At 41.7% G+C, this 27511-nt stretch overlaps 1 protein-coding gene across 5 annotated transcripts; it reads left to right on the top strand.

The window, feature by feature from the left end:
* Nucleotides 1–27511, top strand: PRDM4 (PR/SET domain 4). 5 transcript variants are annotated; one of them, XM_086712436.1, is made up of 13 exons: nucleotides 110–271; nucleotides 473–739; nucleotides 2865–2998; nucleotides 5474–5659; nucleotides 8241–9035; nucleotides 12918–13067; nucleotides 14251–14369; nucleotides 15356–15441; nucleotides 16068–16195; nucleotides 17057–17371; nucleotides 19221–19389; nucleotides 19665–19782; nucleotides 25823–25960. In XM_086712436.1, the coding sequence occupies exons 2-12, from the start codon at nucleotides 729–731 to the stop codon at nucleotides 19735–19737; spliced, it is 2166 nt and encodes a 721-aa protein (XP_086568562.1). In that variant the 5' UTR covers nucleotides 110–271; nucleotides 473–728; the 3' UTR covers nucleotides 19738–19782; nucleotides 25823–25960. The 5 variants fall into 5 exon arrangements, with proteins under 5 accessions (XP_086568561.1, XP_086568562.1, XP_086568563.1 ...); XM_086712435.1 differs by lacking the exons at nucleotides 110–271; nucleotides 19665–19782 and adding an exon at nucleotides 1–103 and having other exon boundaries at nucleotides 25823–27511; XM_086712437.1 differs by lacking the exon at nucleotides 19665–19782 and having other exon boundaries at nucleotides 111–271; nucleotides 25800–26017.

The raw sequence follows: 27511 nt of genomic DNA on the forward strand, positions 1-27511 counted from the left end.
ACGCAGTCGCCGCTAGCGGGCCACGGCGGGGAGGGGCGCACGCACGAGGGGCGGAGCGGCAGGCGCCCCGAGTGGCTGAGGAGCCGGAAACGCGCCTCGGAGGGTGCGGCCCTGAGGAGTCGGCGGGCTGGGCCGGGCCGGGCGGGAAACGTTAGGCCAGCGGCCCCCGGGGCGCGGGGGTCGAGCGGGCGGGGAGGGCCCGAGGCAAGCTCTGCCCGGATGAGGAACAAAGCGGTGGGGCAGGCGCGCGCGCCCCCCGCGCGGCCGGCAGGTGGGCTGCGCGCGGGCCCGGCCGGGCATGGGCGAGGGCGGCTAGGCCTGCGGGCCTCAAGCCGGCGGGCGGGCGAGTCAGTCGGCCGCCCCTGGGAGGCGGTGTCCGAAGCGCCCGGGCGCGCCGGTGGCGAGGGGACGGGGACTGCATCCACTCCGTTTTGGTGACCGCCCTTGTCCTCTCCTCCCTCCCACCCCCCAGGTTGGGCAGCCCCCCTCCCGAAGCTTCTGGAGGAAAAGCCCCGGGTGTCCCCCGGCATGCCCCATCTCGCGGCGGGGTGCGCGGCCGCCGGCCCTCGGGAGAAGTTGGGCGGCCCCGGACGGCCGCGGGGCCGAGGGGCCGCGTTTGTGCAGCGGTTGTAAGCAAGATGCGGTAGCACGTGACCCTGGAACGCAAACCCTGATGCCGGTTCCCCGCCGCGCGTGTGTTCTTTTCTCTGACACTTGGCCCCAAGCAGATGCATCACAGGTGAGTGATGGGCCCTGTGCTGGTGACATCTTTGGGAAGCGTTTGGCAAATCAGAGTTCAGAGTGCCTTTCTTTGGTTTTGGTGCCACGAGGGAGGTTACAGGTGCGATTTGCAAATGGATTTATGTCCCAAAGGAGACCAGAAATCCAGAAACCAGAGTTGGGTTGAATCCAGCCTCATGCAACCAAATTTACTCCAAATGCGAATCGTTCTAGATAGCCACACGTTGATTTTTCGCTCATTCACCCCTTTTCCCTGTGCCTTTGAGTTATTTGAGCGTTTAATATCTTGATCTGGATTCCAGAGCGTATTTTTAGCTTAACACCATGCTTCACCTTGAATTTTGCTGGTTACCCTGTGGCTCAGATGGTAATGTGGGGGAATTAAGTTCTTAGTTTTGCAGGTTTCATGCAAATATTTCAGGTACTTGATGATACCATGGCAGTACAGATCGGTGCCAGATAGAGTTACATTTGGCTGTTGTTTTGGGACCTTTTCATAGGCTGTATGTTTAGGATGAGGAAGACGAATTCACTGAAGCTGCTGAACCTGTCCATGCCTTTTGCAAAGTGGGTGCATTTCAGTTAGCTTTTTATATGTCATTCTAAGAAAAAGTTGTAAGATTAGCAAGTGGCAAATGTGGTTTGTTCTGTAAGTCAGAAACACACACATACAAACTGCAGAAGTGTGAAGGAAATGATTTTACCAGGAGTGAGTAGGGAAGAAGAGGGAGCTTGGTATCTTGATTTTTAGCTCTTCTTCCAAGCTTGCTTCCTAGAAACCCGTATGAGAAAGGTAGGTAGAATAGAATTGCACTTTAGAATGAGAGTCTTTGGATCTTATTGTAAATTCCCTTCATCTGCTTGCTTTCCGTGGGATATTTGTTACCTTTGGTTTATGGCTGCTGAGGTCATCACATTTCAGTGACTCACGACAAAGCAGAAATCTGCTGAGCCTCACGCTAAACTCTGGTTTGAACTGGTTTGAGAAGAAGGCCTAGGAGTCAACCCAGAAACACCATTTTGATTTTTATCTGGAGATTAGGTACACAGATTAAATTCAGGAATTTTTAGACTGAGATTTGAAGCTATAGACTTTTAGCTTACTTAAAAAAAATATTGTAGCCATTTGTTATAGGTTATTGCTCTGGTGGTTGTAGAGTTTTAATTACATTTATAGCTGTAAGAAATTACAGGAAAAGTCCATTTTAAACAAACTCACCTAGAAACTTTCAGAATTATAGGTAGCTGTTGTTTCTTTAGGCTATAGGATTTTTTTTGCATTCTTTTATAGCATAATTAAATACTTGTACTGTTATTGATGTGTTGTCCTTCATGCACCTCATTTATCCTATGCTTCTAGTTGCCTTTCCAGTAAGGATGAAGATGCATTGCTTCATCCAGATCACATATTTCAAAAAAATTTTTTTTTTTTTACATTTATTTATTATTGAGAGACAGAGACAGAGCATGAGCAAGGGAGGGACACACAGAGGAAGAGACCCGGAATCTGAAGCAGGCTCCAGGCTCTGAGCTGTCAGCACAGAGCCTGATGCGGGGCTCGCACTCTCAAACCACGAGATCATGACCTGAGCTGAAGTCGGACGCTTAACCGACTGAGCCACCCAGGTGCCCCTCATTATTAATAATTTAATTTAGACCCAGTATCACTATAACTCCTGTAAAAAGAATTAGTAAAAATTCTCTTGAGTGAATTAAACCAAACCATCTACAAAAGTCTGGTTTGAAGTAATAGGCCATTTGGAGAAAATACTGTGAAAGAAAAAGCTTGGGTATTTAAAAAAACAAAAACAAACTCTTACTGCCATGTGCTCGATAAGGATTGTGCTTTGCTTCAGGTAGTGGGCGTAGGGTTTGAAACAAAGCACACCTGAGTTAAATCATATTTTTGCTTTGTGACGTTGACTGAGTTAGCGTCTCTGAATCCCAGAGTTTTTACGATTAGAAAGAATATGACATTCGCTGTCTGAGAGCTGTGAGCATAAAAATGAATTAGTAGTTGGTCCGCTCTCATTTCCCTATCCTGATTGCCTCAGGTTGTGCAGTACCTTAAAACGGAATCACTGAGGTAAGATTTTGCCTAACTCGTGTGTGCTCTTTCCTAGGATGAATGAAATGAACCTGAGCCCAGTGGGGATGGAGCAGCTGACTTCATCCTCTGTGAGCAATGCCTTGCCAGGCTCAGGGAGTCACCTTGGGTTGGCTGCCTCACCCACTCACAATGCCATCCCTGCCCCAGGTGAGTGGGAAGGGAGAGCGACTGGATTTGAACACTTAATTGTATTATCAGTTCTAAATGGAGCCTGCAGGGGGTCAAAGCCCCTTTATGAGTGTGAAGGGGAAGCCAGGCAGGTGTGAACAGCAGTTCCACGAGTGGCGGCATAATGGAAGGAATGTTTTTGTGGAGTCCTGGAGTTCTAGTGGACAGGAGTGGCAGCTTTTTCTGATTAGTCCCCTTGTGGGGTGGGTGGCCTGTTACCTAGAGCTGTAATTTGCTTGGCATTTTTTCTAGGATTACCCATTCATCTGGTTCACTCCCTTGGCGCTCTGTCCCTGGGTCAATAGAAGAGGATGAAAGTTACTCTATTAAGTATTCTCAGTAAAGAGGAGGAATTGAGCTTTATTTTCTATTACATCCAAAACCGGGAACAACCGCAAATGCATGAGGCTGAGAATTATAAGAGGAGATGTCAGAGACGGAGCTCCCAGGTAGGGCTCCCCGGGAGCCTCAGTATCCAGAGAGGAGTTGTACAGAAAAAGCTCCCATTTTCTCTATCACTGTACACTTAAAACCTTTTTATCTGCTTTATTTTCTTTTTTCTACTGAAATAGAAAAGAGATAAGCTGTTCGTTCTTACAGTGGTAAGCTAGTGGTCGTTAGAGATTTGTGACATCATAATGGACTTTACCGAAATAAGAATTAATGTTTAGGGTATTTTTTTCCCTAGAATTTATTTAATGTTTTTAAAATTTATTTTAGAGAGAAACAATGCAAGTGGGGAAGGGGCAGAGACAGAGAAGAAGACACAGAATCGGAAGCAGGTTTCAGGCTCTGAGCTATTAGCACAGAGCCTGACATGGGGCTCGAACTCACAAACCGTGAGATCATGACCTGAGCTGAAGATGGATGCTTAATCCATTGATCCACCCAGGCACCCCTAAGGATATTTTAAATCTATAAGTTGTTTAAATAGTTCTCTGTAGGGAATTACCTGCTTAATTACTACTGTGCAGCAGTTAAATAAATTCATCTGAACTAGGGTCTCCACCATTCCTTTCAGTGTCCACAAAAGAAATTAAACAATTTATTAGTGAGTTCATTTGATTATCTCTTAGGCATTCCTTTTAGTGAACACTCTCGTTAAGGAGGAAAAGCCTATTAAAAAATATTGCCATGGGCAAACATAAATCACTGCTCAAGTTGGTCAGTATTCATTATTATACTTAGGTACAGTAAGAGTCGTTTCCACACCTTGCAGATATAATCCAAGGTAGATACAATCTAAAGTTTGAATTTTTTTTAATCATGAAATACAGCATATATACAAAAGACTATATTTGTACAGTTTTGCACTTCCAAGTAGAAGCATATCTAAGAAATTTTATTTAAAGTTTTTTTTAAGTCTATTTATTTTGAAAGAGAGCACGTATGCACACACAAGTGGGGGAGGGACAGAGAGAGAGAGAGAGAGGGAGAGAGAGAATGCCAAGCAGGCTCCATGCTGTCAGTGCAGAGCCTGATGTGGGGCTCGATCTCACAACCTGTGAGATCATGACCTGAGCCAAAATTAAGAGTTGGATGCTTAACTGACTGAGCCACCCAGGCACCCCTCTAAGAATTTCCTTTTTAATTTTTTTAATGTGTATTTATTTTTGAGAGAGAGAGAGACATAATGTGAGCAGGCAAGGGGTAGAGAGGGAGACACAGAATCCGAAGTAGGTTCCAGGCTCTTAGCTATCAGCACAGAGCCTGACTTGGGGCTCGAACTCATGAACTGTGAGATCATGATCTGAGCCTAGTCAGACGCTTAACGAACTGAGCCACCCAGGCGCCCCGGCTAAGAATTTTTAAACAGTAAAACATTCTCATCATATAAAATGGTAAATATAAATAATGAGGTTAAAAAAAATCTGTAGGGGTGCCTGGGTGGCTCAGTTGGTTAAGTGTCCGGCTTCAGCTCAGGTCATGATTTCACACTCCGTGAGTTTGAGCCCCATGTTGGGCTCTGTGCTGACAGCTCAGAGCCTGGAGCCTGCTTTGCATTCTGTGTCTCCCTCTCTCGCTGCCCCTCCCCTGCTCATGCTCTGTCTCTCTCTCAAAAATAAATAAAAACATTAAAAATTAAAAATCTGTAATATCATTACTCAAAGACTACTCCTGTGAGCTTTGGTATTTTTTCCCATTTTTATCTCTATGATTTGTTCTTTTAAATTTTATTTAAACTAGGTTTTTAATTGTAATTAAATGTTTTAGTACTTAAAAGCAATACAGACAACTGGAGGATCAACTTGGCCATTTTAAAACTAACTTGAGAACTAACTTTAGGGCCTGTTTGTGGATATTTGCACAATACTTCCTGTCTGGGGATATAAAGGGCTTTTAGGTGAGATTTTTCCCCATTTGCAGAAACTTTCTTGAGTTTAGCTAGTGATTATTGAGAGAATTTTTAAGTACTTAACTTTCTTTTAATTGAGAAAAAAAACTTTTTTGTAGGCCTGCCAGTGGCAATTCCAAACCTGGGTCCCTCCCTGAGCTCTCTGCCTTCTGCTTTGTCTCTGATGCTCCCAATGGGTATTGGGGATCGAGGGGTGATGTGTGGGTTACCCGAAAGAAACTACACCCTACCTCCACCACCTTACCCCCACCTGGAGAGCAGTTACTTCAGAACCATTCTACCTGGTAAGTATTATAGTTATTTGGGAAATTTGAAGAAAGAATAGAGCCTCCTATTAACTTCACTTCTTGAAGACTTGAATAACCCGATTTTCTGTTTGTCAGTATTAGATATTAATCTCTAGGTGGGGAAAAAAAATCTTTATATGTTTTTGTACTTTTCCTTTTAGCGTATACAGATCACACATTATTAATATGGCAGTTTGACTAAGCATAATTTCTTTTTTTTTTTAATTTTTTTCTTAACGTTTATTTATTTTTTGAGACAGAGGAAGAGTATGAATGGGGGAGGGTCAGAGAGAGAGGGAGACACAGAATCCGAAACAGCCTCCAGGCTCCGAGCTGTTGGCACAGAGCCCGACGCGGGGCTCGAATCCATAAGCCGCAAAATCATGACCTGAGCCGGAGTTGGACGCTTAGCCAACTGAACCACCCAGGCGCCCCAGACTAAGCATAATTTCTTAATGACAGATGAACAGTTTTTTTCCTTTCTCCTCCAGTGTTTCCTTGATTTAATTTTCATAATTTTGCAGTTGTAATTCCTGTCAACCACACGTCCTGCTAGTGTCACTATCTATTATAAATTAAGGTTTATTGGTTTTAAGTTTATTGACTTCTTATTCTCAGTGTTTGTTTCAGAAAATTTAGCAAATGGGGAGAAGAACCACCAATAGTCCTATCATCCATCTTCTTGGTGTACTTTCTTCCTGTCTTTTATTTTGGTGTATAGATTTTTACTGTTTTTCATAACTAAGACTGTACTTTCTATATGGTTGTGTGTCCTTTTTTCCACTTAATATTTTCCTGTGTTTTTACATAGTTATTTTTCCTAACTTCTGCATGGTTTTTGTAATTATTCTTTTTAATGCTGCATTACAATCTACTGAATGGATATTCCATCGTTTGTTATTATATTAATCTTTATTGTTGGACAGTTTGGTTTTTTTCCAGGTTCTTATTACTATTATAGGAATGTCTTTGTGTACAATATTTATGAAATGAATTTAGTGAAGATTACCATTAAGTGGAATTTCTTGTGCAAGAGCCTATGAAAGTGTTTTTGGAGTTCATATGCTCTTGCACATGAGTAGATGTATTAAGTATGTATGTACTTGTATATATTTAATTTTATGTATATATCTAAAAGTATATGTATACTTTTATATATTAAGATAAATATACTTTCCAAAGAGGTTTTAGTAATTTACATTCCCACTGGCAGTGCAGCAAGTACCATTTGACCACATCCTTACAAGCATGAGTGTTTAAATGTTTCTTTCGGTTTTAATAAAGCAGATACAATTGTGACTTATTTTGAATAGACCGTAATGTGTTATGATAGTTTAATAACTTAAAACTTAGTTGTATTTAATTAAATTTTATTAAATTAATTAACATTTTCATGTGGAAGATCTGCTTTTAAATCCTTTTACCTTTTAACTATAATAGAGGAAATTTCAGTATCTTAAATTTCAGGAATTCCAACTATATATATATATATTAAAGGTGTCATTTATTTTTTTTTTTTTTTTTTTTTTTTTTTTTTTTTTTTTTTCAACGTTTATTTATTTTTGGGACAGAGAGAGACAGAGCATGAACGGGGGAGGGGCAGAGAGAGAGGGAGACACAGAATCGGAAGCAGGCTCCAGGCTCTGAGCCATCAGCCCAGAGCCCGACGCGGGGCTCGAACTCACGGACCGCGAGATCGTGACCTGGCTGAAGTCGGACACTTAACCGACTGCGCCACCCAGGCGCCCCTAAAGGTGTCATTTAAATGCTCAATTTCCAGTGACTTCAAAGGAACATAGTTAATTTTTTTTTTTTTTTTTTTTTACGATTTCTGAGTTTCACAGGGAAAACTGAATTATGGTATATGAATGTTGCTATTTATAAGGTATTTATCAGTTAAACCAAATAGGTAGGAGATTATTTTATGGCCTATTTATGTTGCTATTTTTAAAGTTTTTTGTTTTTTTTTTTTTTAAGTTTTTATTTATTTTGAGAGCCAGAGCAAGCATGAGTTGGGGAGGGGCAGAGAGAAAGAGGGAGACAGAGAGAATCCCAAGCAGGCCCTGCTCTTCAGTGTAGAGCCCCAACACAGGGCTGGAACTCATGAACCATGAGATCATGACCTGAGCTGAAATCAGGAGTCAGATGCTTAACCAACTAAGCCATTCAGGCACTCCTATGTTGCTATTTTTATAAAGCATATATGTTAATTAAACCAAAGAAGTAGATAAGAGATTGATTTAGTTACATTTTTTTTTTAAAATTTTTTTTTTTCAACGTTTATTTTATTTTTGGGATAGAGAGAGACAGAGCATGAACGGGGGAGGGGCAGAGAGAGAGGGAGACACAGAATTGGAAACAGGCTCCAGGCTCTGAGCCATCAGCCCAGAGCCTGACGCGGGGCTCGAACTCACGGACCGCGAGATCGTGACCTGGCTGAAGCCGGACGCTTAACCGACTGCGCCACCCAGGCGCCCCTAGTTACATTTTTAAGGAAAGTAGCTTCTAAGATTTGGAATTCCTTATATTTAACAATGTACTAAAAAGTCTCTAAAATCTCATCTTCTTCTTTTTTCAGGCATTTTATCTTATTTAGCTGACAGACCACCACCTCAGTATATCCACCCTAACTCTATAAATGTTGATGGTAATACAGCATTATCTATCGCCAATAACGCTTCAGCTCTAGATCCCTATCAGTCCAATGGAAATGTTGGATTAGAACCAGGCATTGTTTCAATAGACTCTCGCTCTGTGAACACACATGGTGCCCAAAGTCTTCATCCCAGTGATGGCCATGAGGTGGCCTTGGACACAACAATCACTATGGAGAACGTCTCTAGGGTTACCAGCCCAATCTCTACAGATGGAATGGCAGAAGAACTTACAATGGACGGAGTTGCAGGCGAGCATGCCCAAATCCCAAATGGCTCCAGAAGTCATGAACCTCTGTCTGTAGATTCTGTGAGCAACAACCTTGCAGCAGACACTGTAGGACATGGTGGTGTGATACCCATTCATGGGAATGGCCTGGAGCTCCCTGTGGTCATGGAGACAGACCACATTGCAAGTCGGGTCAACGGGATGTCTGACAGTGCCCTCAGTGACTCCATCCACACCGTGGCCATGAGCACCAACTCTGTAAGCGTGGCACTCTCTACCTCACACAACCTCGCCTCCTTAGAATCTGTTTCCCTCCATGAAGTTGGCCTAAGCCTAGAACCTGTGGCTGTCTCCTCCATCACCCAGGAGGTTGCTATGGGGACAGGTCATGTAGATGTATCTTCAGACAGTCTTTCTTTTGTACCACCTTCACTGCAAATGGAAGACTCCAATTCAAACAAGGAAAATATGGCAACCTTGTTTACAATTTGTGAGTGTGCTTAGCCTTTTTCTTTTGGAAATATTGGTAGAAAGGGCTATCATCTCTAACAGATTTAATCACAAAGTCAGGTGTTGATTAAGGGAGTATAGAAAGTAATAGACTTTGGAATTTTTCTTTGTGCATTGTCCGTTATGTTAATGGTTTTTTCTTAAGTAAGTCAGATGACATACAGTCATTTTGTTGGTTCTTACAGTATCCTGAAGTAATGAAACCATAGTCATTTCCTTCTGTATTTTACAGATACTCAGCCCCGTAATCAAGATCTATCCCTGTGTTTCAAAAATAGAGTTAATTATAGAACTGTAGTGAGGTGTTCTCTGAGGTATTCTGTGTGTCAGGTTGTGTGCTTTTTCAACATAAGATTTATTAGATCACATGTACTTCTTTATCCCTATGGAAATAGTAGGTAGATACAAATGCAAATTTTATTTTTGCTCAGATTGCGTATAAATTACTGTAGTTGGGCATGTAAAAGTTCTTTTTATGGGTCAAGAATAACAAAAAGCAATAGAAAAACTGTTGGTTTGTTGGTGTCATTACATGCGTCATTCATGCAGGAAACATGTTGAGTGCTTAGTATATGCCGGCCTCTGTGCCAGACACGGGGTAGAAAGCAGTCTGCAGCAGAGGACAGCTGCCTTTAACGAGCTTATAATCTGATGGGAAGCGTGGGCAAGTAAAGGGGCTGTCGAGATATGGTATGATAAGTGGGAAGGTGGGGTTAAGTGCCAGGTCTAAAGGAGCCTGAGGTGGGCATCTAACAACGCCATGGAAGCAATAGGGAAGACTTATCAGGGGACACTGTGTATGTGTTAGCACAGACTCAAAGGACATCAAAGGTGTTGGCAGCAGAGGATCAGGAAGAACAGCATCCCAGACAGGAGTTGCCACCCATAAGTGCCTAGAACTAAGAGAATGTTACATGGTTCAGAATTGCTGAAGCATAAAATGGGGGTGATGAGAAAGAAGTAGGAGCCAGAACACAAAGGGTTTTCTAAGACCAGTCAAGGATCTGAAGGAGTGAGGTTTGGGATGGGGGTTCTGCTGCAAGGTGAGGGCTAGTTTGTTAGAGGCAAGTAGCAGGTAAAGGAGATGATGCCATAATTTAAGTGAAAGGTGATTTTCTAACCTAAAATAGAAGGAATGATGGTGAGGAAAAGTGGGGTATATTTACAGAAGTTGGGAGAGAAGGGTTAAGGAGATACCCCTGGTTTCTGGCAGGAGACTAGGGGGTAGTGGTACCACTCCTTAGGATAATGAATGGCAGAGGAGGACTGTTGTTTTTTATTGTAGTTTTCTATTTTTTGTTTGTTTTTTTGAGGAGTGATGGTGAGTCTGGTTTCAGACCTGTTGATTTTAGTGTCTATAAGATACCCAGTAGAGGTGTTTAGTGAGAATTTTAATCTGGAACACAGAGATCTGTCTGCAGATATTTAGGGATCCTCAGCATTAGGACATTAATCACAGCCATGGAAGTGGAGTGAAATTAGCTCCTAGTGCGAGTATGGCATATAAGAGGGTTAGGGATTTTAAGATGCGATGGCAGAGGAAGAGCTTCCAAAGTAGATTGAACAGGAGGGTCAGAAAAGTAGGACAGAGCTTCTGGTGCCTCAGAAGCCAAGCAGTGAGGAGGACTTTTATGTTAACCTTTTAAAGTCTGAAATTTATAATTTTGAAATAATTTAGGAATGTAGGCTCATTAACTTAGCAGAAGTTAAGAGGTAGCCTAAATAAGCCTATTGATCCTTTTTTATATGGGTATGCAGAACCTCTTGCTCCTATGTGTTTTTTTTTAATTCACATATACATTTTAAATTGTACAATTTAGTGGCTTTTAGTATATTGACAAGGTTGTGGAACCAGCACCACTATCTTATTCCAAAACAATTTTATCACCCCAGATACCCCACTAGCAGTCACTCATCATTCCTTCCCTTCTAACCCCTCCTCCTTTCCCTGCCATCATTCTCAGGCATCCATTAATCTTTCTATAGATTCACCTATTCTGGACACTTCATATAGTGGTAGCATACAACCTGTGGCTTTCCTTGTCTTGCTTCTTTCCCTTAGCATAATGTCCTGGCTCGTCCATGTAGCATGGATCAGTACCCCATTCCTCTTTATGGTTGAGTACTACTCCACTGTGTGGTGATAACCACATTTTGTTTATCTACCTTTCATTCTCGAACATTTAGTTTCTACTTTTGACTATTAAGAATAATGCTGCTATGAATATTCATATGCAAGTTTTTGTAAGAACATGTTTTTAAGTCTCTTAGATATATGTTTAAGAGTAGAATTGCTTTGGGATGCCTGGGTGGCTCAGTCAGTTAAGCGTCCGACTTTGGCTCAGGTCATGATCTCATGGCTTGTGAGTTCGAGCCCCTCATCAGGCTCTGTGCTGACAGCTCAGAGCCTGGAGCCTCTTCAGATTCTGTGTCTTTCTCTCTTTCGGCCCCTCCCCCCCCAACACTCTGTCTCTCTCTGTCTCTCAAAAATAAATAAACATTAAAAAAAAAAAAGAGTAGAATTGCTTTATGTTTAACTTTCTGAGAAATTGCCAGACTGTTTTCTGAAGTAGTTGCACCATTTTCAGTTCTCAACATCAGTGTATGAGTGTTCTAATTTCTCCACATCTTTTAAACACTTTCTGTTATAGCCATCTTAGTGGCTATGAGGTGGCATGTCATTGTGGATTAGATTTGCATTTCCCCAGTGACAACAATGTTGAACCTCTGTCTGTTCTTATTTGCCATTTGTGTATTTTCGGAGAAGCCTTTAAGCATTTTTCTGGTATGAAATCTGATCTCATTTGGAGATTTAACATGGATTCTTCAGTGCATTGGAGAATCAGTTCTCACCAACTGTGGGGGATCTTTAATATTCAAGGAATTTTTAGTCAAGTTGAAGTAAGATATTATCTCTGCTTTGCCTAAATATGAAAACTTTGATATTTTATGTCATATAAGTGGAAATGTGTAATGATTGCTTAGGAGAAAGACACTTTGATGGCTATGGTTCTAAGGTTTATGTATTCCAACTATTTGTGGATGAATACGGAAAGTTTGAACATAATCATTGACAAAAAGGGGTCATGTATGCTCTTCCTTAACAGAAATAAAAAAGAAGATTTACAGAGAATGACACTTGTAGAAGTGAAGTTACAGTAAGCATAGAGATCAGTATATAAAGGCAGCACCCTTTCTGACAATGCAAAAAGAAAGACAGTATGAACAGTAAGAAATTAAGAATTTTAAGCAAACATGTCTGCAAGAATCTGATTCTACCTATCGTCCCAAAGAGCATTTTTTGCCCCCCGCCTTTTTTAAAAAAGAATCTGTTATAAAAATCTGGTTGACCAATTTGTTGATAGTGAAAGAAAAGTGAACAGTGGTGCCGCTGTCTCTGACTCTGTTGACCTGTATTGTCCTCTCTGTTTTGGCCTTGCATGACAGCATTTCAACTCACTGTCCTCATATAGTTGGGTAGAGTTGGAATCTTGGGACTTTAGATATCATATGTAAAGGTATCTACCTAATGTAAGGAATAATGTAATTCATTTTTGAAGTAATCTAGTGTAATCTACTTTTACTAGTGTAAAAAGTAATCTACTTTTCAATCAGTCTCTTATGGACTGAATAGTAAAATTGTCCTGTGGGATTAAAAAAAAAAATTCAGATCCTGTCAGAGAGAGATCTAAGACTGGGATATGTATTTTAGTGTAAGAAAGTGATTGATCAGAATATTTTTATTAGAACTTTGCTTCTTATTGGTTATGTTTTAGTAATTAGCATTTAAATTAAAAAGCAGATGGCAATTTAGGCTGCTTGAACTAACCCCGTTTGTGTCTCTCAAATTTTCCATCCATAGGGTGCACGCTCTGTGACCGAGCTTATCCCTCAGACTGCCCTGATCACGGACCAGTGACTTTTGTTCCTGACACTCCAATAGAGAGCAGGGCGAGGCTTTCTCTCCCAAAGCAGCTTGTTCTTCGCCAGTCAGTTGTGGGAGCAGAAGTTGGTAAGAACCTTGGAACTCTCAAAGCCCATCAGTTCTCTTCTTTCTCTGTAGTGTAGAGTTGTAAAAGTGGATAGGTGTAATTTCATCATTATTTGGTTGATCAAAAGTTAATTTATGGCTTAAGCATTATTCTTTTAGGAACATTTGTGTAGTAATAGCAATAAATCAAGTTGAAACTTTATTGAGAAAATTCCCCTTTCTTAGAATCAAAATTGAATAAAGGAGAAAGTCTTGGCCTGAGTCTGAAGACTTTGATTCTTGACTGTATCATCCTCTAACAATTATGACAAAACACTCCTCAAAACTTAAGTTTCTTCTCTAAGACATGGAAAATTCACCACTGATAACCTTTTGTCACAAAAAAAAGATCCAGTGTTTTTAAATTTCCTAATACTCCTTAGGAGAAAGGAATAAGAAGTGTAGACTGCCAGAGTTTGGTTACCCATATTTGAATTTAAAATGGTTTTGGGGCGCCTGGGTGGCGCAGTCGGTTAAGTGTCCGACTTCAGCCAGGTCACGATCTCGCGGTCCATGAGTTCGAGCCCCGCGTCAGGCTCTGGGCTGATGGCTCAGAGCCTGGAGCCTGTTTCCGATTCTGTGTCTCCCTCTCTCTCTGCCCCTCCCCCCTTCATGCTCTGTCTCTCTCTGTCCCAAAAATAAATAAAAACGTTGAAAAAAAAAAATTTTAAATGGTTTCTAAATTACTGTGCCTTTTGTTTGAAAATACCGAACTAGGTTCATTATTTTTCAGCTGTAGTTTGGGTATGAGTCAGTTGAAAGCATTAAAAAGCTTAGATAATATAGAGCAGTGCTTTAAGCACAGATGATTTCATAAGTTTGACTTACAGTAATTGGTCTATGTTTTTATCATCAAGTAATGTTCTCTAGTCATTTGGGAAGGACTTGTTTTGGTTCCTTGTGTATAAAACTGGGTTTAGGAATTTCTGATAGTGGTTCTTACTCTGCATATTTCTTCTGAGTTCCCTTTAATCTGTTGATTACATTTTCCATATTTATAGGATAGAACCCATAAAACTTAGCTACCTCACAGGAGTGCTGGAGTATCAGTTAGTTCTGGTTCACTGAGGATAAGATTCTTTACATGAGCTAAGCTACTTTCTCTTGTATATCCTATTAGATGTTTAAATCATTGACTGGGTAGTTGGTGTCTTTCCCCTGCTAGGTGTATGGACTGGAGAAACCATTCCTGTGCGGACTTGCTTTGGGCCTCTCATTGGCCAGCAGAGTCACTCCATGGAAGTAGCAGAATGGACAGACAAGGCGGTTAACCATATATGGAAGGTCAGCGTTCATGAAGTTCTTCTGTGACTTTTGGATGTTTTTATTACAGTGATGTAGTTAAAAGTGTAAAAGCAGTAGAAGTGACGTAGTAAAAGTCAAAATTGGGCAAAACTCATACGGTGCCATTCACCTGTCAGTCATTTGTTTAATATTATGTCCTTTTTGTTCTTTATAACCAAATTATAATATTTAGCAAAATACCAGCTATTGAGTTTAGAAGATAAACTGTTTTTAGTCTTTCTTTTGTTAGATAATCCAGTAATTCTTCATTCTAATTACTTGTGGCAGCTGAGGCCATGGACTTTGTTTATATGATGAAAGTCTTATTTTGTAATCAACGAAAACATTTCTCAAATAGCTTGAGAAACAGTTCTGGGATTGGAAGCTGAGACCGTTTCTCTAGTTTTCTAATGGGAGGGGCTGGAAATGCAGGGTTTTGACATAAATAGCTATTCCTGTAACATGTTTGTAGAGATTCACTTGTAGTCAATAGATTGGGAATGATGCCTGTAGAATTGGAGTGAGAGGAAGTGTGATCAGTGGAAAGGTATGGTGTTGCTGGCACTGGGGACTTGAATTTTGGTTTCCAGAAAGAACACAGAAGAACGCTAGGTCCAGTGGAAAAAGAATGAGAAGAGATGGTTCTCTGACCTTTTTGTCCATTCAGTGATCCACCTCCACCATATGGTAGGTGATGAAGACAAGTAGACTGTTTCTGTGTTTTCCAGTCAAGCCAAAATGTGAATAATCAAGAGCAAGGTCATTCTGTACCTTGAGCACTGTCAGTCTCTGATGGTATTTATGACGTTGCTGCAAACGGGGGACTAGTGGAATGACAAACGTGTGAGAAGGCAACCATGGATTTCCACACTGACTATGAAAGCTGAGATCTGCAGAGTAAATGCGATTGTTGCTAGCCTAAGTTTAATAGCGCTTTGTATTGTCTGTTAGTTCATTTGATATGTATGTTTACCTTCTGTTGACAGATATACCACAATGGTGTCCTAGAATTCTGCATCATTACAACTGATGAAAATGAATGTAATTGGATGATGTTTGTGCGCAAAGCCAGGTAAGAGTAGTCTGGATGAAGAAATAGTTACGATTTGAATGTTTTTCAGTAGGAAGCTTTGCATAAAATAGGGAAGAGTCAGTCCAGATTATACTGCTGTCTGAACATATGTTAAGACCTAAGGCTTTTTACCTTCTTTCCTCCAGTAGTTGCTGATTAATGGCAATTGTAAGTCAAAACACAAGAAACTATCCTTTTTTAAACTAGTTTATTTAAACAATAAGGAATGATACAGTTATCATTGAATTTGCAAGTGGGTACCTTCTCTTTATATCCACTATTAATCAACCCTCAGGCTGTTGTAGTTCTTGTTCAGTTCTCTATCTCTGTGTCTTTGTCATATGCTCTTAATATTTCATTTTATTAACTTTTCTTCTGGTGAAAGACTCTCTAGTGTTTCTGACTATAAAGGGCAATCAGCTGATGTACACAAGTATGAATTTTGTGTACTTCTATATGAACTTCTATATGAGTCCCTCCTAATCACTAGGGTAGGGAATTGGAAAAATAACCTAAAGAAAATAGTTATGTCTAAGTATTCATGTAGAGTTTTGTTCTAGGGATGTGATGTGTTTAGCATATATTTCAAAATTGATATGCTTGGTCTATTAAATGTGATAACTTAGGAACCGGGAAGAACAGAATTTGGTGGCTTATCCCCATGATGGAAAAATCTATTTCTGCACTTCACAAGATATCCCTCCTGAAAATGAACTGCTTTTTTATTACAGCCGGGATTATGCTCAGCAGATTGGTAAGTTACGATAAGACTTATTTCTCCTGAATCTAGCATGGTAAAAACACCAAGGACCAGAAGTAGTTTTGGTAATGGTTTACATGTTAGGTGAACCAAATTACATACGTTTGTATATACAAAAGTAGGATATTACCCTATGTTAGAAGTGTTAAAATCTGTGAGGTTCTTCATAAACTGAATGTTATTGATTAAGCAGTATTCATATGAAAGGAACTTTTGCGTTAGGATTTTGATTTGGGGTATTTGAAGTTCCTGAGGCTGCTTTTTGAGCCGGTATCATTGTAATTTAAATTCATAAAAAACAGACAATCTCCTTTAATGGATTTAATCTTCACAGTCTTTTCCTTTGCCCTGTGTCATGATGACAACTTTAAAAGTTTGTACTACCAAAAAAATTTTTTTAATGTTTGTTTATTTTTGAGAGAGACAGAGTACGATTGGGGGAGAGGACAAGAGAGAGGGAGACACAGAATCTGAAGGCTCCAGGCTCTGAGCTGTCAGCACAGAGCACGACATGGGGCTTGAACTCACGAGCTGCGAGATCATGACCTGAGCCGAAGTCAGATGCTTAACACACTGAGCCACCCAGACGCCCCACTAAAAAAATTTTTTTAACAAAAAAAAATTTTTTGCCTGGGAAAGATGTATTATAATCCAGTGTTACCAAGTGCTTCCTTTGTGTCTGGCATGCTCTGTGAGATGCTGGGAGTATTGAACAAGACATTTTAGTTTTACAGGTAATGGGCAAGGTGGAAGTTTTGGTAGAACGGAGAATGCAAGCAACATTATTAATACCCAGAACGAGTTTTAAGATTTAACTACGAGAAGACATTGAGTAATTTTTTTTTTTTTTTGAAGGTGTTCCTGAACACCCAGATGTGCACCTCTGTAACTGTGGCAAGGAGTGCAATTCCTATACAGAGTTCAAAGCTCACCTTACCAGCCACATCCATAACCATCTTCATAGCCAGGGCCACAGCAGCAGCCATGGACCAAGCCACAGCAAGGAGAGGAAGTGGAAGTGCTCCATGTGCCCCCAGGCTTTTATCTCTCCTTCCAAACTTCACGTCCACTTTATGGGTCACATGGGTATGAAGCCCCACAAGTGTGATTTCTGTAGCAAGGCTTTTAGTGACCCTAGCAACCTGCGGACCCACCTCAAGATACATACAGGTACGTTATATTGGACCATCAAAATGGAATTTCACGACAATTAGAAATTGCGGTAGTAAAGAAATTGCAACAAGATAGTCTTGCGGATATAGAATTGAGATATTAGAGAATGAATCCAGCTGGCTGTCAGCAGGACTTCATTGGGTGATAAATCTGGGTGGAATAATTGTGCTTCCTCAGAGAGTGTTACCTCCAGTTATTACAGGGTTCCCCATTCCAGGTCCCCCCTCCCCACCCCATAGTGTGAAGGTGACTGGGAAAATGTACTGAATTAGAAAGGTGATCCATGTTTGGACTTTTTTTTTTTTTTTTTTGCTATCTTTTTTTTTTTTTTTAATTTTTTTTTAATGTTTGTTTATTTTTGAGACAGAGAGAGACAGAGCATGAACGGGGGAGGGTCAGAGAGAGGGGGAGACACAGAATCTGAAGCAGGCTCCAGGTTCTGAGCTGTCAGCACAGAGCCCGACGCGGGGCTCGAACTCACGGAGTGTGAGATCATGTCCTGAGCCGAAGTCGGACACTTAACCGACTGAGCCACCCAGGCGCCCCTGGACTTTTTTTTAAGTTTATTTATTTTTGAGAGAGAAAGAGCATACCCGTGCACAAGCAGGGAAGCACAGAGAGAGAGGGGAGACCCAGAATCCAAAGCAGGCTCCAGGCTCCAAGCTGTTAGCACAGAGCTCAACGCAGGGCTCAAACTCACCAACTATGAGATCATGACCTAAGCCGAAGTCACTTAACCGACTGAGTCACCCAGGTGCCCCTGCGTTTGGACGTTAAAGCAAAGGGAATTCTAAGGAAACACTCTGAGCCTTCATGAGAGCTCACTCCTAGACACCAGCCAGAACCAGTTTCTCTCCTGTGAATATTGCTCAGTAAACACTGCCAAATTCTATTTTTTGAGGTTCTGTTTTCTAAATTCCATGTAAACCAACCCCTTTGTTTTAACACTTTTTAAAATACATACTACAAAATATCTGGTGAAGTTTTAGTTTTCTTGTCTGAGTCATTGGTTCTCCAAATCTTTGAAAGTAAAATTCTTTCTTTTTTTTTTTTTTTCAACGTTTATTTATTTTTGGGACAGAGAGAGACAGAGCATGAACGGGGGAGGGGCAGAGAGAGAGGGAGACACAGAATCGGAAACAGGCTCCAGGCTCTGAGCCATCAGCCCAGAGCCTGACGCAGGGCTCGAACTCACGGACCGCGAGATCGTGACCTGGCTGAAGTCAGACGCTTAACCGACTGCGCCACCCAGGCGCCCCTATGAGGTTTTTTTTTTGTTTTGTTTTTTGTTTTTTTTAATTTATTTTTCGGACAGAGAGAGACAGAGCATGAACGGGGGAGGGGCAGAGAGAGAGGGAGACACAGAATCGGAAACAGGCTCCAGGCCCTGAGCCATCAGCCCAGAGCCTGATGCAGGGCTCGAACTCACGGACCGTGAGATCGTGACCTGGCTGAAGTCGGACGCTTTACCGACTGCGCCACCCAGGCGCCCCCCCATGAGGTTTTTTAAACATAGTTGAGTTAGGTTGGTCTCTAGGCTTATAAGTAGTTTTTTTTTTTCAGATTTTATATCCCATGTCAGCTATAAACAGTAAAAAATTATTTATATACATCCAGGTAAGTGGTCCTAGAAGGTCAGATTTATTAGCTTCCCTGGCTTTAGTCACAGAATATAAGTTCATATTCTCTGACTGGTTCTTGGTAGACAGCCCTAGAAAGTGATGTTCCAGTTACCAGTCAGTTCTTTCATTTCTGCCTCTGCCACATGCCCATACATGTGCCTGTTCATCTTGGGAGTGCTAATGATTGTGTTAGTCACAGTGTGGCAATTTGGGTTCATGTGCAGGTCAGAAGAACTACAGATGTACTTTGTGTGACAAGTCTTTCACCCAAAAGGCTCACCTTGAGTCCCACATGGTTATCCACACGGGCGAGAAGAATCTCAAGTGTGATTACTGCGACAAGTTGTTCATGCGGAGGCAGGACCTCAAGCAACACGTACTCATCCACACACAGTAAGTCCTCCAACAGCCAACACGCCCCTGGGGTGGTGAACTCGAGTGCTCGCTCGCACTGACCCGTTGTGTGCCTCCTGGCTTGGCACCCTGGTAGCCACTGCTTGTGTCCACACAGCCAAGCAAAGGTTGGAAACCTATGTTTTTGGTTTTATCCTGGAAGGTTTTACTTGTTTGCTTTATTTTTCTTATTTTTCTCTTCTCTGTATTTGCTTTTTTCCAACACATAGTCTGATTTGATTTAACAAATATTTAAGTATCTCCTTGATGTCCAGCATTATGCCAACTGGTGAATATACAGAGATAAAAGACACAGAGCTTGTCTTTAAAGAGCTCGAAGTCCGGTAAGAGAAGCAGAACAGTACAGCACTACCATACCATGCTGCAGTCAGAGTAAGCATCAGATCCTGAGAGGCTGTGGAAGAGGGTCACCAACCCGGCCAGGGTGTCTGGGAGAGCCTCCTGGTAGTCTGAGCTAAGTATTAAAGAAGATTAAGCTAGAATTATTTAGGGAGGCAGAGAAGGATAAAGGATGGGAATAGTATTCTAGACAGAGGAAAGGCATATTTAGAAATGCATGTACGAGAAGGACTGTGGAATGCAAGTGGTTCTTTACAGTTAGAGCACAGTGTGCATGTGAGAACAATGGAGAGAGAGGCGGCAGTAAAGTCAGGAGCCTTTTATCCAACTAGGAAAATTAAATTTCATTCTGGAGGTAATGGGGAGCCACTGAAGGATTTTACCTCCCCATGTCGCAGGCACCGTTCTGTGCCATGTGTGTGTTTTAATTATGGTAAAAACACATAAAATTTACTGTCTTAACCACTTTTAAGTGTACAGTTCAGTAATGTTAAGTGTATTCACACTCTTATACAAGTGTTGAAGGACTTTGAGGAAAAATGTCAAGGTGAGATATTCCATTTTATAAAGGATTGAAGGAGAAGGTCAAATGTTAGGAGACTCATTAAGAATTTATTGCATGAGGGGCACCTTGGTGGCTCAGTTGGTTAAGCATCCAACCTTGGCTCAGGTCATGATCTCACGGTTCATGGGTTCAAGCCCCATGTCTGGCTCTGTGCTGACAGTGCAGAGCCTGGAGCCTGCTTCAGATTCTGTGTGTGTCTCCCCAGCCACCCCCCTCACTGCCCCTCCACTCCTTATGTGCGCACGCATGCGCTGTGTCTCTCTCTCTCTCAAAAATAAACAAACAGGGGCGCCTGGGTGGCGCAGTCGGTTAAGCGTCCGACTTCAGCCAGGTCACGATCTCGCGGTCCGTGAGTTCGAGCCCCGCGTCAGGCTCTGGGCTGATGGCTCGGAGCCTGGAGCCTGTTTCCGATTCTGTGTCTCCCTCTCTCTCTGCCCCTCCCCCGTTCATGCTCTGTCTCTCTCTGTCCCAAAAATAAATAAACGTTGGAAAAAAAAAAAAAATTAAAAAAAAAAAAAAGAAAAAAATAGAAAAAAAAACAAACAAACAAACAAACAAAAAGAATTTATTGTATGAGAGGCTCCTGGGTGGCTCAGTTGGTTAATCGTCCAAGTCTTGGTTTCAGCTCAGGTCATGATCTCACAGTTGTGAGATTGAGCCCCATATCAGGCTCTGTGCTGATAGCATGGAGCCTGCTTGGGATTCTCTCTCTCCCTCTGCCCCTCCCTTGCTCCCACTCACTTGCTCTCTCAAAATAAATAAACTTAAAAATTTTTTTTTTAAATTACATGAATCCAAGTGTAATTAAATGTCTGGGCTTTGTTAGTTACAGTATTGGTAAAGAGAAGAGAACAGATTTTGTGGTCCTGAGCTTTTAGTAAGTGTCAGAAGAAGGAGAAGATATTAGCTTATATTATGGGAGGTACTATTTAGAAAGTTATGTTCAATGGAAACTTGATATTCTGATAAGGCTCAGTAAAGATATTAGCTCTTTTGTCTGATTCCTAATCAAATGCAGCCTGACACACTAAAACAAGGAGTCTATGTCTACATTTATAATGCTCAAAATGACTTTTTAAAACAAAGTCTTCATGAAATAGTTTCATTATTAGTGTGAATTTTGGAAATTAGACACACTAATTATCAAATACTGTATAGAATATACATATTAGCACTGAAAGAGATCTCTGGCGTCATTTAATCCAGCTGCTTATGTTAGTCAGCTTGAGCTGCCATAACAGAATACCTTCTGGAGACTGGAAACCCAAGATCAGGGTGCCAGCATGGTTGGGTTCTGATGAGAGCCTTTTTCCTAGCTTGCAGATAGCTAACTTCCTGCTCTGTCCTCACATTGGGGAGAGAGCAAGCGAGCTCTGGTCTGTTTGCCTTTTCATGTGACACTTATCCATCATGGGGGTCCCATCCTCGTGACCTCATCTAAATCTAATTGCCTCTCATAAGCCTCATCTCCAAATACCATAACATTGTGGTTTATGTCTATAACATGAATTTCTTGGGGGGTGGGGCACACAGACATTCAACCTGTAACACTGTTCATAATAATCACTTAGAAAATGTGAAAACCAGTTGGTGCCAGGACCCTACCTCCAGGCATTCTAATTTAGTTGGTTAGGGGGAGAGGCCTGGACTTTATTTATTTATTTTTTTTTTTAAATTTTTTTTTCCAACGTTTATTTATTTTTAGGACAGAGAGAGACAGAGCATGAACGGGGGAGGGGCAGAGAGAGAGGGAAACACAGAATCAGAAACAGGCTCCAGGCTCTGAGCCATCAGCCCAGGGCCTGACGCGGGGCTCGAACTCCCGGACCGCGAGATCGTGACCTGGCTGAAGTCGGACGCTTAACCGACTGCGCCACCCAGGCGCCCCTGGACTTTATTTTTTAAAAGCTCCCCAAGTGACTCTGATGTCCAGCCAGGGTTGAGAGCTACTGAGTTCATCCAAATGCTCCACTTGTTTCCACAGTGTTTCTGACAAGTGGTTAAATAGTTTCTTCTTGAATACCATACAACTGATATACTTTGAGGGAAAGTTTTGCTTGAATCAACTTATGTCAGCCTCCATTCATGCTACATCTGTCTTCTGGAATGATACCCGTAAATTTAATACGTCTTTTAATTCACAGACTTTCATACTTGGGATTGCTGTCATGTTCCCTTTAAGCCCTCTTTTCATCAGCCTTCATGCCTCTAATTTCTGCAACTTTCCCTCATCACCTGGTTTCAAATTTGGTACACAGAAATGAACATTAATCAAGTGGAGTTATTTTCTTCATTGACCTTGACCTTCTCTTCTTTCACGTGATGTCTGAATTTGCACTTGCTTTTTCTGTAGCCATTTCACAGCATAATGCAATATGTAAAGTATTTTTTTATGTTTATTTATAATTTTTTTTAAACATTTATTTTTTCAGAGACAGAGTATGAGTGGGGAAGGGGCAGAAAGAGAGGGAGTCACAGATTCCAAAGCGGACTGCAGGTTCTGAGCTGTCAGCACAGCTCCTTTCCTATGGAGGTCATTGGTAAAATTTTCAGATGTTTGTATTTTTACCTTTAGACATTTCAAAATGGATATAGTACTATTAGAATGCATTTTATCTTCTTAGAAAAAAACCCAGCTACAGCCCTAAAGCCAAATGCAGGAGGAGTTCCCTCCCACAGTGTGAGGAGAGTGTGAGGCACATAGCAGAGACTGACTTTGCCTGTCCTTTCAGAAAGAGGAACTTGAGAACAGGAGCAGGGACACTTACTCCCTAGGCCATCTTCTTAGTCCCATTGTTTTTTAGATATCAGCTTTAAGATTTATATCTCCAACCTTCTGTATCTAACCAGTCACCATCTCTGAATTTTGGATGTCCACCAAAGCAACTCAAAGCTGGTGTGTTCAAAACTCAGCTCTTAATACTACCTCCACAAACTTGATTTTCCCCCAGTGTTCACCAGCTCGGTACATGGTACCACCATTCATCCTAGTGGCTCAAGTCCGACACCTTGGAGCCATCTTTAACTCAGTCTTCCATTCTTCATTCAGCTTTACCCAGTCCAGACCACCAGCCTCTTTTGTATGGACCATTTCAGTAGTCTTCCAGCCACCCTTTCTGCTCCTGCTCTCTCCTCATGCATTCCCTAACACAGTTACCCAGGCACACACACACATAAAAACACTGTATTCTGTCATAGCAGCCACAGTGATCCATTTATTTAGCTTATTTTTATTTTTTTTAAGTTTATTTATTTTGAGAGAGAGAAAGTGTGAGTTGGCGGGGGGGGGGGGGTGGGGGGAGGGTAGAGACTATCCCAAGCAGACTCCTCGTTGCCAGCACAGAGCCTGATGCGGGTTTCAAACCCACAAAGTTAGTTTGAAGTCGGATGCTTAACCAAGACTGAGCCCCCCAGGCACCCTTGGAATGATCCATTTAAAACACAAGTCAGACTGTTAACGTTCTTTGCTCATAATTCTCCGTCATTCCCATCATACTTGGTTTAGAAGGTTTTTACCATAGTCTGGAAGTCCTTCATGGTGTGGTAGTGCCGTGTCTTCCACTTCATCTTCATTACTTTTCTCCTCATATTCTGCAGTAGCCACATTGCCTTCCCTTTGAAGATACTTCAGCATACTAAACACACTTCAGTCTCGGGGCCTTTGCACTGAACTGTTTGTGCCTAGACATCCCCCCACCCTAGACATCTCCCTGTCTTTCTGTCTCATTTCAGGTTTTGCTCAAAAATGTTGTCATCTCAGAATAGCCTTTCTTGACTATCTTATCTAAAATAGAACTCCATTGCTCTTACCTGGTTTCATTTTTTCATAGTACATTTCATAGTACATTTTTCATAGTACTTTTTACTGTTTGGTATCATGTTTCTTATTTTTGTTTATGGTATAACTCCTCTATTAGAACATAAACTCCTTGAGGGGTGCCTGGCTCAATCAGTTAAGTGTTAGTATTCAGCTCAGGTCATGAGCTCATGGTTCGTGAATTTGAGCCCCACATTGAGCTCTCTGCTGTCAGCACAGAGACTGCTTTGGGTCCTCTGTCCCCCTGTCTCTCTGCCCGTCCTCCACTAGTTCTCTCTGTCTCTCAAAATAAATAAATAAACTTCAAAAATTTTTAAAGAAAAGAAAAAAAAGAACATAAACTCCTTGAAGGCAGGGACTTCGTTTTCCATATCCTGTAGCTACACAGAATCCCTCTGTGCCCTCTCCTGCTGGGAGAAGGTGGTAGAAATGCTAACGGGCTCAGGCTTCAGAACTTCTCACTGCACCCTACCTCTTCGAGGATCTTAACCTTCTTTTACCTGTTTTGTATACTGAGCCTTTGTTAAGGCTTGTTCAACTAGATTTTAAAAATTCCAGGTTTTCATGATCTCTGTTTTTTCTCTCTCAAATGTCTAAGCCAGGATTATTCAAACCTTGATACACCTGACAGTTTGAGCTGGGTAATTTTTGTTGTATGGGATACAATTAACACCACAGTGAGATCCCATTATCTATTGGCCAGGTGGCACAAATGTTCAAATTTGAATCTTCCAGCTGTTGAGAATGTGGGGCAACAGGAGCTCTAAAGTGGCTGTTGATGGACATGTATATTCGTACTACCACATTGGAGGGGCACCAGGCTGGCTCCGTCGGTAGAGCATGCAACTCTTGCTCTACAACAGCAAGAGTTGTAAGTTCAAGCCCCATGTTGGGTGTAGAGATTATTTAAAAATAAATTATTACTTTTTTTTTTCTTTTTTTGAGGGAGAGCTTGTGAGAGTTTGCGCACACACACTTGAACAGGGAATAGGCAGGGGGGAGACAGAGAACCTTAAACAGGCTCCTCTCCCAGTGCCTAGTGCGATGTGGGGCTTGATCTCATGAGCATCGTGAGATCATGATCTGAGCTGAAATGAAGAGTTGGATGCTTAACCAACTGAGCCATCCAGATGCCCCTAAAAATAAAATCTTAAAAAAAAAAAAACAACCCATCACAATGGAGAAGAGTTTAGCATTATTCAGTAAAGCTAAGGATGTACATATCCCTTCATCTAACTCTAGCGCCCTGAGTACATGCCCTAGAGAAACTCGTGCATATGCAGAACAACATGCAAGTATAAAAATATTCATAGTACTGCTGCCTGTGATAATAATTGGAAAGCACCCAAACATCCATAAACAGTAGACAAATCCAGTACCACAGAGAAGTTGTGGTATATTTGTAAGCAGCGCACAGCAGTGGAAGGGAGCAAAGTACTCGTTCTCACAGCAACTTGCATGCATTTCATGAACATTAAACACAAAGGAGATACATACAGGTAGGCAGAATCCATCTCTGCTGTTTAAACTATACAAATGTTTTATGACTCTGCTGTTTGCTATGAAAAAAAGCCTGATTTCCAGAAGAGTAGAGCTTCTCTAACAAAGACGTGAGGTTGTGCAGAATAATTGTGTGCCTCGGTTGTCGTGTGTAACCCCAAGTCAAAGGTTTTTCCTTGTGTTCCTCTTAGAGAGCGCCAGATCAAGTGTCCTAAGTGCGATAAGCTGTTCTTGAGAACAAATCATTTAAAGAAACATCTCAATTCTCACGAAGGAAAACGCGATTATGTCTGTGAAAAGTGTACAAAGGCTTATCTTACCAAATATCATCTCACCCGCCACCTGAAAACCTGCAAAGGTCCCACCTCCAGTTCATCAGCACAAGAGGAGGAAGAAGAGGATGACTCCGAGGAGGAAGAGCTAGCAGACTCTGTGGGGACAGAAGACTGTCGAATTAACAGTGCTGTGTATTCAGCAGATGAGTCTCTCTCGGCACATAAATAAAAGCCAACTCTTTTGGATGGAAAATGCAAAAGGGAAAAACGTACAACTAGCTATCCACTACAGTGGTTTTTGTATAAAATGGTTTCTGATTTTTTTTCCAGCCGACAGTCAAAGCAGACTGGGAAAGGATAAAGCACTTAGAGAAGAGTATCCTAATGAAAACACTTTAGAACAGATTGGGAAAAGAGAGCAGGTAACCTATTTTTAAGTGATGTGTGGGGAGGAAAGCGTCAGCTTTTGAAGTCTGTTCTTTATTTACATGGGAAACTAGGTGGTGCATTTATACCTGAGTCAGAGCTGTCCTCTGCCCAGACCAATCAGATTTATTTTAGATTCTTCCATTGTTCATTTTCCTCCCAGCCCCATGACTTGGTCCCTGCCTCACAGCCGTCCTGATTGCTGATTGTGGTTCCGGTGTTTCGTTTTATGTAGACTATCGTGACTTAAGTCATCCCAGAGTGGATTGGAACACGGCAGTGTAAGCTTGTTACTTTGCAGCTGACAACGTTAAAGCAACACCTGCCTTAATCTCTCTTGGCTTCTTGGGAATTTAGGGTAGACCTTGCTTCCCAAAATTTCAGCAGATGCCTAGAGAGGGCAGATTAAAAAGGACTAGCCAGGCAGCAGGCAATGGTGGAGAAAAGAAAAGGAGAGACACTTGGGCCACTGTCCAGAAAACTAGCTTTGGCGGAAGCCAGGTTGAGCCACCTGGTTATTATTGCTTAGAGATCCTTGTAGGTTCAGACATGTGTCTGTCTCCAGTAAAGCCTCCAGCCTCTAGACAAAGGGGACCCGGAGGTGTAGTGAGCCAAGTAATGCCTGCTGGATAATCTCCTGACAACAAGCACATGTGGACTCAGCTGGCAAAGTGGTATCTTGGACCGTGGAAGGAATGAGGGAAAGATCCTTTATATCTGATTTATCCTATGAAAAAGAACAAGACACCATGAAAATGTTGCCAGCACGGAATGACAAATGATTCCAAACACATTGGGGCATTTGCAAGGTTAGACCTCAGCTGTCCGTGGTGAAGGATCTCCTCTGTTAAGCATGGCAGGTGCCAAAGGATTTTGAAGGTGTGGAAGGCTTAATGGTCACCACATGGTGTGTTTCAGGGTCCCAGCTTAGTTAGTTCATCCCTCCGGTCCTTCACTTGGTCTCACATGCGTACCCTGTTTACACAGCAAGAGGCAGACACATCCCTGAGCTGACGGTTGCTAGAACGTGCGCCTGCTCTAAGGTGCAGCCTTGGGGCTGGAGCAGAGAGGACTGTGGTAGGAAGGTTTTGCTGCTAATGTATTTATGGAATGAATGTATTTCATTCAAATCTGTATTCCTCTAGGAAGGATTAAAATAAAAGCCTTTTTTAAAATACA

Source organism: Puma concolor, chromosome B4, assembly GCF_028749965.1.
Source record: "Puma concolor isolate L17-30 chromosome B4, mPumCon1.1.hap2, whole genome shotgun sequence".
Classification (NCBI taxonomy): Eukaryota; Metazoa; Chordata; class Mammalia; order Carnivora; family Felidae; genus Puma; species Puma concolor.